This window comes from Cicer arietinum, chromosome 5, assembly GCF_000331145.2.
Source record: "Cicer arietinum cultivar CDC Frontier isolate Library 1 chromosome 5, Cicar.CDCFrontier_v2.0, whole genome shotgun sequence".
Taxonomy (NCBI): Eukaryota; Viridiplantae; Streptophyta; class Magnoliopsida; order Fabales; family Fabaceae; genus Cicer; species Cicer arietinum.
In genome coordinates this window covers 72,327,449-72,341,419 of record NC_021164.2, presented here as the reverse complement: position 1 = coordinate 72,341,419, position 13,971 = coordinate 72,327,449, and the positions used below count along the sequence as shown (strand labels likewise).

Genomic DNA, 13,971 nt, shown 5'->3' with positions numbered 1-13,971 from the left:
ATTTTGTTTCTCCCCAGTTTTAGTCCCCCAAATAGAATTTGAGTCCAAATCATGATGAGTTGTCATTTTTTTAATGACGTGTCAATAAAAAGCTGACGTGGCAGACGCTTAGGTGGAATAAACTTATTATTATGTTATTTCTAATTAAAAAATATAATTTATATTTTAAAAATCATTATTATAATTGTTAAAAATCATTATTACAAATAAACTTTAATTGTTAAAATTAAATTAAAAAAAATGAACCCTAAATTAAAAAACAGCTCAAATTCAACAAAAGCTCCCATGAAATAAAGAAATAAAGAATATCAAAATTAAACTCTAGAAACTAAATCCCCATGAAATAACAAAAGAGATATTACTATTAGGATATAGAACCAAAGAAACTACCTACTGGCAGGCTTGGTTGAAACCTCAAGAGCAACGACATCTTCAATAAGGATATATTAGAAATTTCAATGTACTAAGAAGACAATTGATTGAGAAAGTATAACACAAAATTCAATCATTTAGAATTTTCAATGGCAAATCAAAAATTTATCCTAAACCCTAACCTATGTTGTCAATTGCGGCGTTTTAGTGCCAAATTGGGGAATCGCAGTGCGGTAATCTGCTGCGACGAAATTCATTGGTGCGTATCACAATGGAATCGCATCCGAGAAAAAAAAAGAAAAAAAAAGACTAACATCTCACCGTTTCTGGCAGCCGACGAGCAACTCCGGTTCCGTTTTCCGGGCAGTTGAGTTAAGTGGTGCGACTCCAACTTCTTGTTTTTGATACTACAAGTTGTTATTTTTGTGTTTATGTGAATTACGGGATTTGAATATGTTTTGATACGAATACCTAATTGATTGATTATTATCAGAAAAAGGAATTAATAGTTACGAATTTCGATTTAGGAGCTTTTGTTGAATTGGGGCTGTTTTTTAATTTAGGGTTTAAGCTTTTGTTGAATGATATGCTTCTGCTTCAAGCTTAGGGTTCATTTTTTTTTAATTTAATTTTAACAATTAAATTTTATTTGTAATAATGATTTTTAACAATTATAATAATGATTTTTAAAATATAAATTATATTTTTTAATTAGAAATAATATAATAATAAGTTTATTCCACGTAAACGTCTGCCACGTCAGCTTTTTATTGACACGTCATTAAGAAAATGACAAATTTAGACTCAAATTCTGTTTGGGGACTAAAACTGGGGAGAAACAAAACGAGGGACTACTTTCAATTTTTACCTATAATAGGGGGACCAAAAGTGCAATTAAGCCTTACAAAAAAGTTGAGGGGTGTGGGAAGTAAATTATTTTAATAAAAGAATGCAAGCGTTTCCATTTTAAGTTTAACTAATTGAGTTTTTTTACAAAATTATTTTAATTGATGCTTTTATTTTCCATGTGTTTATTATTTTACATATTTCAAAAAAGGTAATGAAAAATTCACTTGAATAAGAGTGATTAATTTATTTTTAAGTATTTTAGAATTGGTATCATTATTAATTATAAAAAATTTAGAATATATGAAAGTGAAAAGAAAAACTTTTTATAAAAATGTATGGTTACTTTATTCAAAAGAAATGTGTGGATTGGAATTCCAGTGCCACTTTTTTTGCAAAGAAAAAATGAAAACAACTCATAAAAATACTTTGTTATAATTACGTAAATACCATTAATAAAAATAATCTATTTTCCGTATTTTGAAAAACAAAATTTATTTGAGCTGTTTTGATTTATGACTTCTCAAAACTACTATTATAAAATAGTTTAACAAACGAGTTATTTGATTTTTAAATTAAAAAATAGTTTTTAAAAAGTAGATCAAACCATGAATATCTTATTTTTTAAAACTGGTTACGAATATGGATGTAATTTGGTTGGATGTGCAACCCTATTTGAATGACGTGACTTTTATTCTAAAAATAATCCCGACATTTTTTTTTTCTGGCCAATCAAACTCATAGTTGGTATTTCATTTAACTACAAAAACACTATGTAATTTTCAAGATGATTTTTCTTGTATGTCCTGAGATAACTTTTACAACATCAATTTTCTTTAGTACAAGTACATAATATATTACTACTACTGTAACATGAAAATAAATGATTCATCTGATGGCAAGAAGTACGTACATTACGGTGATAGGATGGTAAAACAATTGTGCTCTACCATGCTTCTCTTTTGGTGAAACATTATTTGCATATTTCCTAGTTTCAACTTCCAAGATACCTTATTCTTTATGTTTAAATAAATCCATTAACTCTTCTTTTGTTTTTTTGCATTCTAAAAGGTTGTATAGGAATTAATGGCATTCTACTTTTATTTATAAATTACTATTATTATCGGTTTATGTATGTAAGGGGTGTACAGTAGTATTGTTTAATAATGCATATCAGGGAAGCAAAATAGCAATTTAGGAGAAAGTAAACTTTTGATGATAACTTCATAAGGATAATTGAATTGGACTAGGAAAATAAAACGAAAATTGAAACAAAAAACAAAGAGCAGCCAAATATTGAAATGAGTTATGAATTTGTGACTAAACAAGTTACACAGAGAAAGTAAATCAAGTGTTATTAGGTGGTGTGTTCTGAGAAGATTGTTCAGCTTCTTGACGAGTATTAATGGGTGTTGCAGGAAGTGAGGTAGTGCTAGACTCACTAGCCCTCATCGGTATCGAAAGATTAATTCTTCCATCGATACAAGTAGAACATTTTCTCTCTGCCCAGCTTTCTATATCATATTGGCCATGACCCATGATTCTTCTTCCTGAACACAACCTTCCAATCATCACTGCAATTATGCCCAACACAATTATCACAATAAGAACTCCAATTACAGGACCAATGGAGTCATGTTGTGATGCACCATTGTAGGATTGTTGGTCCACTGTTAATGGAGGAGGTTGTTGTTCATACATTGGCATTGATGAATGATGATGATGTTGGTGGGAGAATGTAAAATAATCTTATGCTGCTATACTTACTTGGATGTTTGTTAAGATGTTGGTGTGAATATGAGACATTCTCATTCTGAAATTCTCTTTGCAAAGGTTCATTTATATTATTGCAGATAGATAAAGCGAGAGAGATATCTACTTTTGCTCACTTTAGAAAGAGTGAGAAAGTGTTGAACATTTTTCTATTTTTATTTATTTTTTATTTTTATAACTATGTTATAGGACAAACTACAAATTATATCTAATGGACATATAAAATAAATTATGCTCTTAATCTGATTTTCTCCCTACACAAAAGTCACATTTAAAACCCCTAACTAGTTAGTTAAAGGGCTAGGTGACACTTACTACTGCTAACACATTTTTTTTTTAAAAAGTTATTTTTGGTTCTAGCTATTCCTATTACTAGTACTAGTATTGATTGTTTTGATTTTAGTATTAGGAAAATGTAAGGATGTGAATGGTTGGAAAGGTTATGGTACTAGCGTTAAAATTATTTGAGTTGAGGAACCCCGAGGGACAGTAAAAGGACGAAAGGAAAGGCAAAAAAAAATCAGAAAAATGGAATCTTTGAAGAGTAAAGTGAATACCCTTTTATCGAGAAGCCCTTTTCAAAACAACATCAAAGAACCTTTTCAGGAGTCTGGGTACTGTATGAACCCATGAGGGAATAACCTTAACAATACGGTAGAAACTATAAACACTTTTTATTAATTCCAATAACAAAGTGCTACGATCCCTCACATCCACCTTTTCTTGCCTGTCACAAGTCTCTCTAGATTAGTTTTGTTAATCATATCAAACTTTTGCTCACTATATGACTATACACGATGTTTTATTTGAGCTTTAAAATACAAACAATGTATGTAATATTTTTGAGCATCTCCAGTGGTACGTAAATGCGGTCGTCCACCAAGTGTAATAATGTAAAATTTAATTTTTTGTGAGTTTACCGTTGGAGTTGTGCAAATGTGTCATCAAGATGACGTGACATGTTAGACCTTTGGAAATGCTCTTAGTTTTTGTTTATCAAATGACACTATTTAACATAAAAAATTTGATATCCAAAAATCATTTCACTACGTCTATATGTTCTTTTTTATGATTGGTATTTTCTTTTATATGGAATTTTTGGCTTTATCAAAGAACACTATAATTGACATTTAAAATTCGTAACTCAGTATATTCTATTCATTAAATTTTCTTTTATATATCACTGTATTACACCTTTTAAATCTGTCTCCCTTCTCAACAGATCCCTAGCAATATTTTTTTGAAAATTTGTTTCCCTCTTTTCCTATATTATGTTCCATCCTAAGAAGTGAGACAAATATTATCATCCATTTTTGAATTACTTTGTCTGTTTGCTTAGTTTAGCTAGTAAAAAATAATTTTGAAATCAATTATAGTATAATAAAACTACTTTGGAGCATTTTTCAATTTCTTATAATTTACTACACTTATTGTATGCAGCAATCATTGGTATAAAGAATTCAGAGATTAGTATCATAACGTGTACTTTTAGAGCATCATGAGTACTGAGGGTTATAATGGCCAACGATCTCTTGTGTGGATAATCGTGATCAACATTTGTAGTTGTACTACCGAATCGTTGTTGCTCATTCAATATCAGAACTGTTTCTTACAGTTTTATGGCAAATGGGATTCGGAGGTTTTGATTTTGGGGACGCCCTTTCGAATAGACTGGACCACTTATTTCAGATGAAGCCAACCGTGATGCCCATGACAGTTGTCATCTTTACACAGTATATATTACGTCTTCTAGCACTGGGTTTTAGCAAAGATATTTTGGACATCTGTTTGAATAGCACTTGACTTTCATAGCTAGTTCATAAACTAGAAACCAAATAATCCTTTTACGGGAGACAAATCTAAAGTAATCAAATTTACAAGGACACTAGACTAGCTGACTCCAGTACACTCACCTCTCCTTTGTAAGCACTGATAAATCTTAAATAGTACTCATTATTTAGTGTCACATCGTTAGGAGTGAAAGTAGTCCCAACTAATAAGGTTTTGCTTAATGATACAGTCGTCTGTGGTTAGGTTCAAAGAGAGGGAAGAAGAATTTTGTTTTTGGTTCAACGAGAGTAGAAATTTTAATGGAGGAAAAATGCAATTTTTTTCAAGAAATACCCATCTAATATTTAATGTCACATAAAAAAGATATTTAAATACAAAATTTAAAATTAATATCTTCTCCTCTCCAAATCTGCACTTCGAGCTAATATTTTCTCAATCCTACAAAACAAATTACCTAAACAATCAAATTTTAAAATAATCTCCCCCTCTTCACTCCCACGAATGAAACAGGCTTTTAGATTTATTACCACATCTAATATGGCATGCCAAACAAGTTATTGTATCAATAAATAAATTTATTGGTAGTTGAGAGTGAGAAGACAGAGTTAAGTAGAACGATAAAAGGTCAAGTGCTCGATTCCACTCCAGACATAGACTAATATTGTAATACTGTGCAAAAGTAAAAAAGGAGGAAAAAAAAAACTAGTACAGGCTTTAACATTAATAATCATATACAGGGATTAGGATTACCTATCCTCCGTGGTTGCATATACAAAAAAATAGACAATACTCGATACAACTTACTCTGTGCGCTCATGCATTCTGCAACAAAAGCGCCCTGCAATTACAGACACACAAGTAACAGACAACCTTCAAATTCTGCCCTTCACTGATCTCAAAGACCATTGAAGCAGGCACCGATCTATTCGGATATAGAGATAAATTTCAAGACAATTCACCTTCTAGATTGAACAAATCTACCCAGAGGCTTTCCCCAATCTTGAAGTAACACTCCCAGGGCCAGAGGTGGTCATTAAATTTCCATTAGCAGACATATAGAAATAGTTGTAGTTAATTCTAGTGACCAAATCAGCCAAATGAGGGAAATGCCCTACATTTAGTTTGAAAGATAGGACCTGAAAAGCCAGGATAAGAATTAAATTATCGAGTACTCACATATAAAGTATTTGCAAGTAGACAATTCAGATCTAAAACTTCCTATAAACCCTAAAACTTAATTATTCAAATAGGCAATTCAGAAAAAATATTTTTAATGGTTTCACTTAGAGTTTATTTTATTCTTTCTCTAACTCCAATTATTGTGTTATCAACCCTTCAAATCCGGGATTCTATTGGTCATAATAATTTTCCCTTCCATTTCAGAGCATCTTAATAAAAAATCCATCATTTTCATCCAGACCATAAAGTAGAGCTAAGCTTCACAAAGTAGCAAGTTAGAATAAATTCTAAAGAAGAATACCCTCAGTAAGAAAGCAATGCAATCATCAAACTGTTTCTCTATCCGGTCAACTTCCATCTCACACCTTGCCTTGATTGAAGAAACAGCTCCACCGCTGCTTAATGTCTGTTGTATGTTATAGAAGTCTAGAGCTAAACTAAGGATGACATTAATGCGGCTGGCAATCAAAGCCCCCTGAACACAATAAAGAAATTTGAAACTACTCAAGCTTTACTTCATTATAAATACATCAGTCAAAAGACAATACAAGGAGAACACAAACACTCAAATTATGAGACACAATGAATCACCAGTTTATCAGGAACCACAAAACACTGTCGCTGAATCGACAGCATGTAAGCCTCATGGGCTTCAATGACCTCATCCAATGATTTGGCCACAGTCATACCTTCACATAATTCACGCCATGCACTGTGATATACCTGCATAAAAATTGTAGTGACAGGTAAAATGCTAAGGTTCCATTGCCAAAATCCAGAACCATATAAATGAGTGTACGACTAATGTGAAGATTCCATTGACAACTAGCCATTCTATTGGTAGCTGAATGTTATATTAACATTATCCCCTTCTGTTCCAACATCTAGCAAAAAGTGTTATATTAATATTACTCCCTTCTTCCTCCAAAATTTAGCAAAAAGGGTTATATTAGTAATAGGAACTCCTAGAATTATCTGTGTTTATGATGGATTTTGATTTCAACACCAATTAACCATATCCCATGCATTGTACTTTGCAAGTAGATCTTATTGGAGAACTTTTTTTGGTAATTATCTTAAAGCAATGTGCATACCCGGTCCATCACATATTGGTGAAAAGCATCCACAAAATGCAGGAGTTTCTGCTCCACTAACCAATGATGTTTTCTGTTATTTGTAGTAGATCCCCTACCCTGCAAAGGTTGATTTCCGTTTCAAACATTAGAGTGAGTATCAAGAATTAAGTAAAATGTAGAACTAGTTTGTCAATATTATTCTGGAAAAAAATTAGCTGAGAGAGTACAAGCTCCACTTAAGAGAAATGGGGAGTGATAATATATACAGCCACCTTCCACATCCATCTCCGCACTTTATCTAATACAAATTTTGCACGCTTGACCTTCAGCAAAAACCGCATCACCTAATACACATGTGTGTATATATAAAGGACCAGAATAACATAAGTAAATATTACCAACCAAAGTGAAGGAAGAGACATCATCATCTGATAGATAAAAAGAACTAAAAGGCCAACGAAAAAGAGAGGGTTCTAAAGACAAGTCATATACCTGGTTGTACTTCTTAATAGCCTCTGTGTTTGCAATGAGTTCCAGAGGCCAAGGTACCTGCCAGTGCCAACTTTTTAATAATCCTTGCACAAAAATGTATCTATTAAAAGCAATATTCTTACTAAAGAAGTGTTAGTCATATAGATAGAAAGGAAAAATAAATTGACTGAAGAACGACCTTATATGTGAATTTTAGCATATCAAGGCCATTTATCCCGAAGTTATTGACATGACTTTTACGAGGAGTACCCAAAACAGAACCAGTTGAGCTAGCTTCCTCAAAATTGTCAACAATATTTTTGGTTATCGACACTACCAAAGAATCTGGAGCACTTAACAGCATACAATCAGCAGAATTTCTGATTGACTCCTGTAATTAATATGCATAGATAGATTATGAATAGAAAATAGCATTCAAAACCAAAGGCATAAAAGGATCCCTAATTGATTAAATAAACCCATGCAAGCAACATAGTCCACTATCATAATATTGCGAAATGCTAATTCCTTATGCAGTATATACAGCACAATAGTCATACCACATGATCAAGTCATTTATACACTGCTACTTTGCCAAACTATTATAGGAGGTAGCTACCAAAATTAACCTCTCCATAGTCTATTTTCAAAACATTTAATGCAGTGAACTGTGACAAACAGACTCGTAAATTTTTCATTGATTCAACATGTCTTGATAATACCAATAACAAAATGGGCTTTATATAGGTAGCATTTAGCACATGCAAAGAAAGGAACAGTAAAGCCTGTTCTATTTTGTTTGTTTTGGTTCTACCATTTTTAGTAAAACCAAAAGAGTTTAATTACTATACACTGACAATGTAAAAAGTTTTACACTGTCAACACATCACAACCATTGTGACTCTTAATGTAGTTACCATAAAAGTCAAAGGTGTCTAATAATTTGACGCCTGAGATCGATTGACAATGTACAAAATCTTTACACTGTCGGTTGGTGTATACAAATTAAATCCAAATCAAAATGCATCGCTATTTTGTTTTATGTTCAGTTCTGTTTCACTTTTAATATGTAACAAATCTAAAACATAATTCATGTATTGGTTTGTCTTGTTTAACTTGTCATACGAAAGCTACCATAAGAAATTCTAGAAGAACAAACCGTTACATATAGAAATGGTTTCCTGTGGTTCAATATTTGAATGCTAGGTAGAATTTGAATCTAAAAATTATAGGACTGCAATAAATTCCAAGTGCGCAGTAATGATAGAGAAAAATTCGAAGCATAGAAGAAAACGTTATACAATAATAACCATAAACATGCTTAATAGAGCAACACAGCCAAATATCAAAATCATGTTAAGAGACTAGAGGAAGCAAAATGTATAATTAGACAATAAACATGCCTACGCTATACAGTTTCAGACAGGGAAGGAGGAAGAGAAAAGTACGAAAAACTTGGAATTTTCAATATTGTTTTGTTATATAAATAAATTACTTAGCACTAAACCTTACTTATTCTAATACTAGACTCATCAATTATTGTTGGTTTATATAAAATACTAACCACTAAACTTTATTTATGCTAGTTCTACGCTCATATCATAATCCTAATTATCTAAGTAAACAAACCATAAAGTGTAATCCTCATATATCATTGTTGGTTTACAAACGATGAGTTATTTTTCATATAGTCTATCACAAAGCGTGCAATTCCCAGTGGTAATCTTTTAAAGGGATAGTATTTCTATACGACAAAGTCACACATGCATTGGGAGTAAATTTAGTCATTAAAAAAATCCCGTATCTTAATGAAGTTGGCTAAATATAGATTAAGTGCTGAGGTATTTTCTAGTCGTCTTAACACTAAAATTTACTCTGTCCTTATGCAGCTAGCCAATGAACTAGGGTGGCATCAGCATGGCATTTTTGTCACTTACAAAGCTATTAGACCTCTTATTAAAGAACAATAAAAGAGCTGAGGGTAGAAATCAATTATGACAATTATGGACAGTTATGTTTTTATTATTGGTAAATTATGTCGTTTACTTTTGGGAAGCGATGAATGGGAAGGAAGGAGAGGCCAAACTCTCTAACTCTTGGAAGGGGGAGACCAATACTCTCAAATTTCTTGGATGGGAATTGTCTTGCAATAGTAGACTATCTCTTTCCTTAGTTTATGTGTTATTTCCTAATTTGTTGTATTGTAAAAGAACCCATTCTCTGTTCTGAGATAACAGTCCAGAGATCGTTATAAATAAATTGTTTCTACTAAATTTATCAATATAGATGCCAGTTTCTATGAGAAGCATTTGAATTATCAATTATGATCCATTTCTTTAATTCTCAAACCTATAAATAAATTTAAATAAAATTTGATACAAGAAACTAGAACTTAGAAGTAATTCCCTAGTCCATCTTCAATAATCAACATGGACAAAGAATTTCATATAAGTCTTGAGCAATCCCCGCCTCTTGAGCTAACTTAGAAAATTGAGTTGGGTTTAACTCAAATTCTAAGATATTGGGCCTCCTATAGATATCCATTCCTACAAACCTCACTCCAGATATCCAATCTCAAGTGTGAGAGGGTGTTGAAATCTTATTTTAACAAGAGGTATGGCAAAAACATTATTTACAGGATTTGCACAATCCTCATCTCTTTAGATAGCTTTAGGGTTTAAATTAGGCCCGACCTAATTTCTAAGACCAGAACCAAAAAGTATACCAAAGTAAGCAATTAAACAAAATCAAGAAACTCTACCTGTAATATTGTGTTTAATTCAAAATCATCATCCCAAGTTTCACCCTTATCCAACTTATTGAAAATTACAGTTGAAAAGTGTTGTAGCAAATCACCTGCACAAGACAAAATATCAAACAGAAGAAAATGATATGAATATGACTCCTACCCAACCTAAAATTACAAAATATATTGAAGCACCATATACAGGGGTCCATTTGATTCACAAGAAAGTAAGGAGACCGGACAAAAAAAGTAAGAGACCAACACAAAAGTAATTGTCACATATTTGATTTTAAAAACAATCATAGATCAGAACAAAACAATGATTGAGGGGGACAACACAACAACCCAAAATCCTGTTGCACTGAAAACCAAAGGACGACTTTTTGTCCCAAGAAAAATTTATGTAATTTACAAAAATACCCATTTTAGTTCCTACAAATTATGAAATACACACACGCACACACACACACACACACACACACACACATATATATATATATAATATATTACAAAGGGTATTATATTTGTTTGGTGAGTTGTAATGTTCACTCTCCACTGAATAATATATAAGACAAAAGTTATGTGACTCGTGTTTGTTCTATGTTATATTGTGTGACCCGTGGCTCAAAATGTATCAACGGCATCCCATATAGAACACAAAATACAAATATAATAAGCAAATACCTGAACCTAACAAATATATAGCTCGCAGCACTGCAAGCTCATCCATCAACCTCCATTCATTCATCAACTTTAACAACATATTCACTCCAATATAATCCACCTGTTCTATTCAAAATAAAGCAAATATATCTTATCATAGAGTTAATCCTGGAATTGTCAAATGTTTATCTTTGTTCACCTGTTTTTGAATGTAGGTGGTTAGACAGTACTGCATAATAACCAGAGGTAGTGGAGTCGTTCTTAGGTCAACATTTTGCATCCAGTGAAGAACTCTGGAAGGAAGAGTGCTGTTTCTCTGAAAAGGCAAGAGCTCTGACACAGGAAGATCATCCTGTTTCAAATTACATATTTGTTTAACACAATAATGTAAAGCATCGAAAGCTGCTCATGCTACTAAGTAGAAATACCTGAACTGAAGGCAAAATGGTGGGAAAAGGAAACAGCATTTCTAACAGCTTTCTATTATCCTGTGTGTGAAGGTATTTGGATTCATCAAACTGAAAACCAAAAGCATAGTTCGTTCCTTCACTATCAGAAAATGGTGTACTTTCTCCACCAAATATAGCCTTTCTTAAACCCACATCATTTAAAGAAGGCAAGCCGAAATTTTGAGATAAATTCAATGTTTTCAAGGCATCCTCGTTGTTTTGAATAGTTTTCCGACAAACAGTAATGACTGGATTTTGTAAGCATGATCTCAAAAGAAGCAATTCGTCATCAACTTTATCCCCTGTTGAATCTCCATTGTCATTATTTATCTCGTCATATTTTGGCTTCAAATCAGCTGATCCTTTTTGAAATAATGTATCAATCAAGAACTTGTACCAAATTTTTTCCGAGTATTGTGGAGCAGTTGAGTTTTCATTGTCTATTTTTCCCCCATTTAAATAAGATACAAAGGAGTTAACTGACACAGATTCATGCCAATCATTTTGCCAAAAACATTTACATACATGGTCACCATGACCAATAAGTCCAGCTAGTGATACAGAAAAGATTTCTGACAGTGTCAGACCAGCCACTCTATGAGAAGGTGACAAACCATAGTTTAAGGATTTGGTACTTCCAAACTCAAACTTACTTCCTTTACTACATACTGCTAAGAAGTTTGGGACATGGCGCATCAGCTGCAAAGATTTTCCAGCAGAAACAATTGACTTGGCTAAATCCTTAATAAACAAAGGACAAGCTGGACAGTCTCTAATGCTCTGCTCTTTTCCTTTAACTGTACTAGATAAAGAGATGGATTCCCTCATGCCCATTTCCTTCTTCTCATTTGATGTTGGCACGGAATCACCTGCATAATTTGTGGAAGACAACTTGGTATCAAACTTGTCATGTTGTAGCTTTCGTATTAGATAGCTCTTCTCCCAGAACTCAGCCTCAGCAACTGAGACATCTTTATTAGCAAAAAAGAATATCTGAAAAGATGGAAGACATGATAAATACAACACTTTATTGTGTTTTTGGATTAACTTATTTTCTTTTTAGAAAATGTTATTATAAACAAGCCCCAGAAAGCTATTGGCTGGATTGCAATTTTATGTACAGATTAAATAAAACCCCATATGTTCTTAACCAGTGTAGGTCACACAAACAACAAACAAAAGAAATTGCATTATCAATATGACCTAAAGTTTAAATGTTATTTTAGGCTATGTGTATTACAAGATATACGTGCAAATGATTCGCTTAAGTGAGTGTCGAGCTACACCAATCCAACATAACCACTAGAAGAATGCAAAAGGTGGGCAGAAAGACACTTTTTAGCAATTTTTGCACCAAATGAAAACATGAAGAGAGTATTTCTAAGTTAAACAATATAACATGGACGATTTCTATGATACTCTTTAGCACAAGATTTAGAAATAACCTCTTCATCCCCCAGCAGTTGAGAGATTCAATAACGATTACCTCAGCAGAAGGGTCGTCGAGTATTCCTTCAAAAAGCCAGGAATCAAGACCCTCAATATATGGCAATAAGCTTCCCACATACATGTAAAGCACCATGTGATAAGCTTCCTCCTGTGATCAGTATAGGTTTTAAAAACTTGAAATCATAAACCAAGAAAAATGTTTAAAAATGCATACTATGCTGCAGGAAAAAGAGTTACTACCTCGCCACCTTGTACAAGACACATTTCTTCAAGCTTCTTATGAAGATAATCAAGAACATGAACAGCCACGTCTGCTGCAGGTACAGATGCCCCAAACTCAAAATACACATCAGGGATGGCCTCGTGAACTATTCGCAATAGAAACTCAGCACCCGAGCAAAGACTAAATTCAACAAATGAACGTCAGATACATTCACAAACTCGCAATTGCTGAATTAAATTAAATTTGGAGAGATATATGATATAATAGAAAAATTTAGAAAATTAATCCAAATGTAACCTAGCTTTCCAAAAATCAAATTGCAGTGAGACAGTAGAAGAAAGAGTTTAATGGAGGTGCATTGTGGTGCATAGTCGATGTAAAACTATTTTACACGGATATCCATCCAATGATAATGCACCATTATACTCCATAAGCCTACTTTGTAACAGCATTTCGAAAATAACTGTGAAACATGTGATTCTTATTTATTGTTAACAGTAACCCGCTAGAATACACACAAATAAAATCTTAATTCTGCTAAATTAAAAAAAAAAATAAATAAATAAAACAAGAAACCTTGATAAAGAATTTTTGAATCCTAACAAAGTTGGAGTGGATATGCCATCTGCATTGTTAGTAGACATTTCCTCCTTCAAAGCAATATTCCGTAACCGCTACATCAACATAATTTAACTCAACTTAATTAAATTACGAAAAGTGATAAAAAAAAATTGATAGATAACAAAAAAACCTAAAGTTGAATCGCAAAAGAAAAACCTTAAGCCACGCTGAAGCAGAGGTAACAAATGCTTTCAAAGTGGGAGGAGGTCTTGGAACTGCAGTTTCAATCTTCTTAACTGTAATCTCTACCAATTGAAGACACGTTGCAGCGTGAATAAATTGATTGAGGAGTGAATGTAGACTTTTTAGGGA

The 13,971-nt window shown here is 32.6% G+C and overlaps 1 protein-coding gene across 3 annotated transcripts in view; it reads right to left on the bottom strand.

The window, feature by feature from the left end:
- Nucleotides 1-5,473: 5,473 nt before the first annotated feature.
- LOC101497960 (uncharacterized) overlaps nt 5,474-13,971 on the bottom strand; it is a 9,573-nt gene continuing 1,075 nt past the window's right edge. Inside the window, exons 3-18 of one of the 3 annotated variants that reach the window (XM_004501540.4) lie at nt 13,816-13,971; nt 13,615-13,712; nt 13,056-13,218; nt 12,853-12,963; nt 11,346-12,359; nt 11,117-11,269; nt 10,939-11,038; nt 10,270-10,364; nt 7,708-7,899; nt 7,530-7,586; nt 7,310-7,381; nt 7,056-7,154; nt 6,553-6,684; nt 6,263-6,436; nt 5,742-5,918; nt 5,474-5,620 (exon numbers count right to left, since the gene is read on the bottom strand). In XM_004501540.4, the coding sequence (XP_004501597.1) occupies nt 5,760-5,918; nt 6,263-6,436; nt 6,553-6,684; nt 7,056-7,154; nt 7,310-7,381; nt 7,530-7,586; nt 7,708-7,899; nt 10,270-10,364; nt 10,939-11,038; nt 11,117-11,269; nt 11,346-12,359; nt 12,853-12,963; nt 13,056-13,218; nt 13,615-13,712; nt 13,816-13,971 (2,775 nt within the window). In that variant the 3' untranslated portion in view covers nt 5,474-5,620; nt 5,742-5,759. Of the gene's footprint in view, nt 5,621-5,741; nt 5,919-6,262; nt 6,437-6,552; nt 6,685-7,055; nt 7,155-7,264; nt 7,382-7,529; nt 7,587-7,707; nt 7,900-10,269; nt 10,365-10,938; nt 11,039-11,116; nt 11,270-11,345; nt 12,360-12,852; nt 12,964-13,055; nt 13,219-13,614; nt 13,713-13,815 lie in introns of those variants that run through there. The other 2 variants (XR_003473002.2, XR_012163090.1) reach the window with 2 other exon arrangements.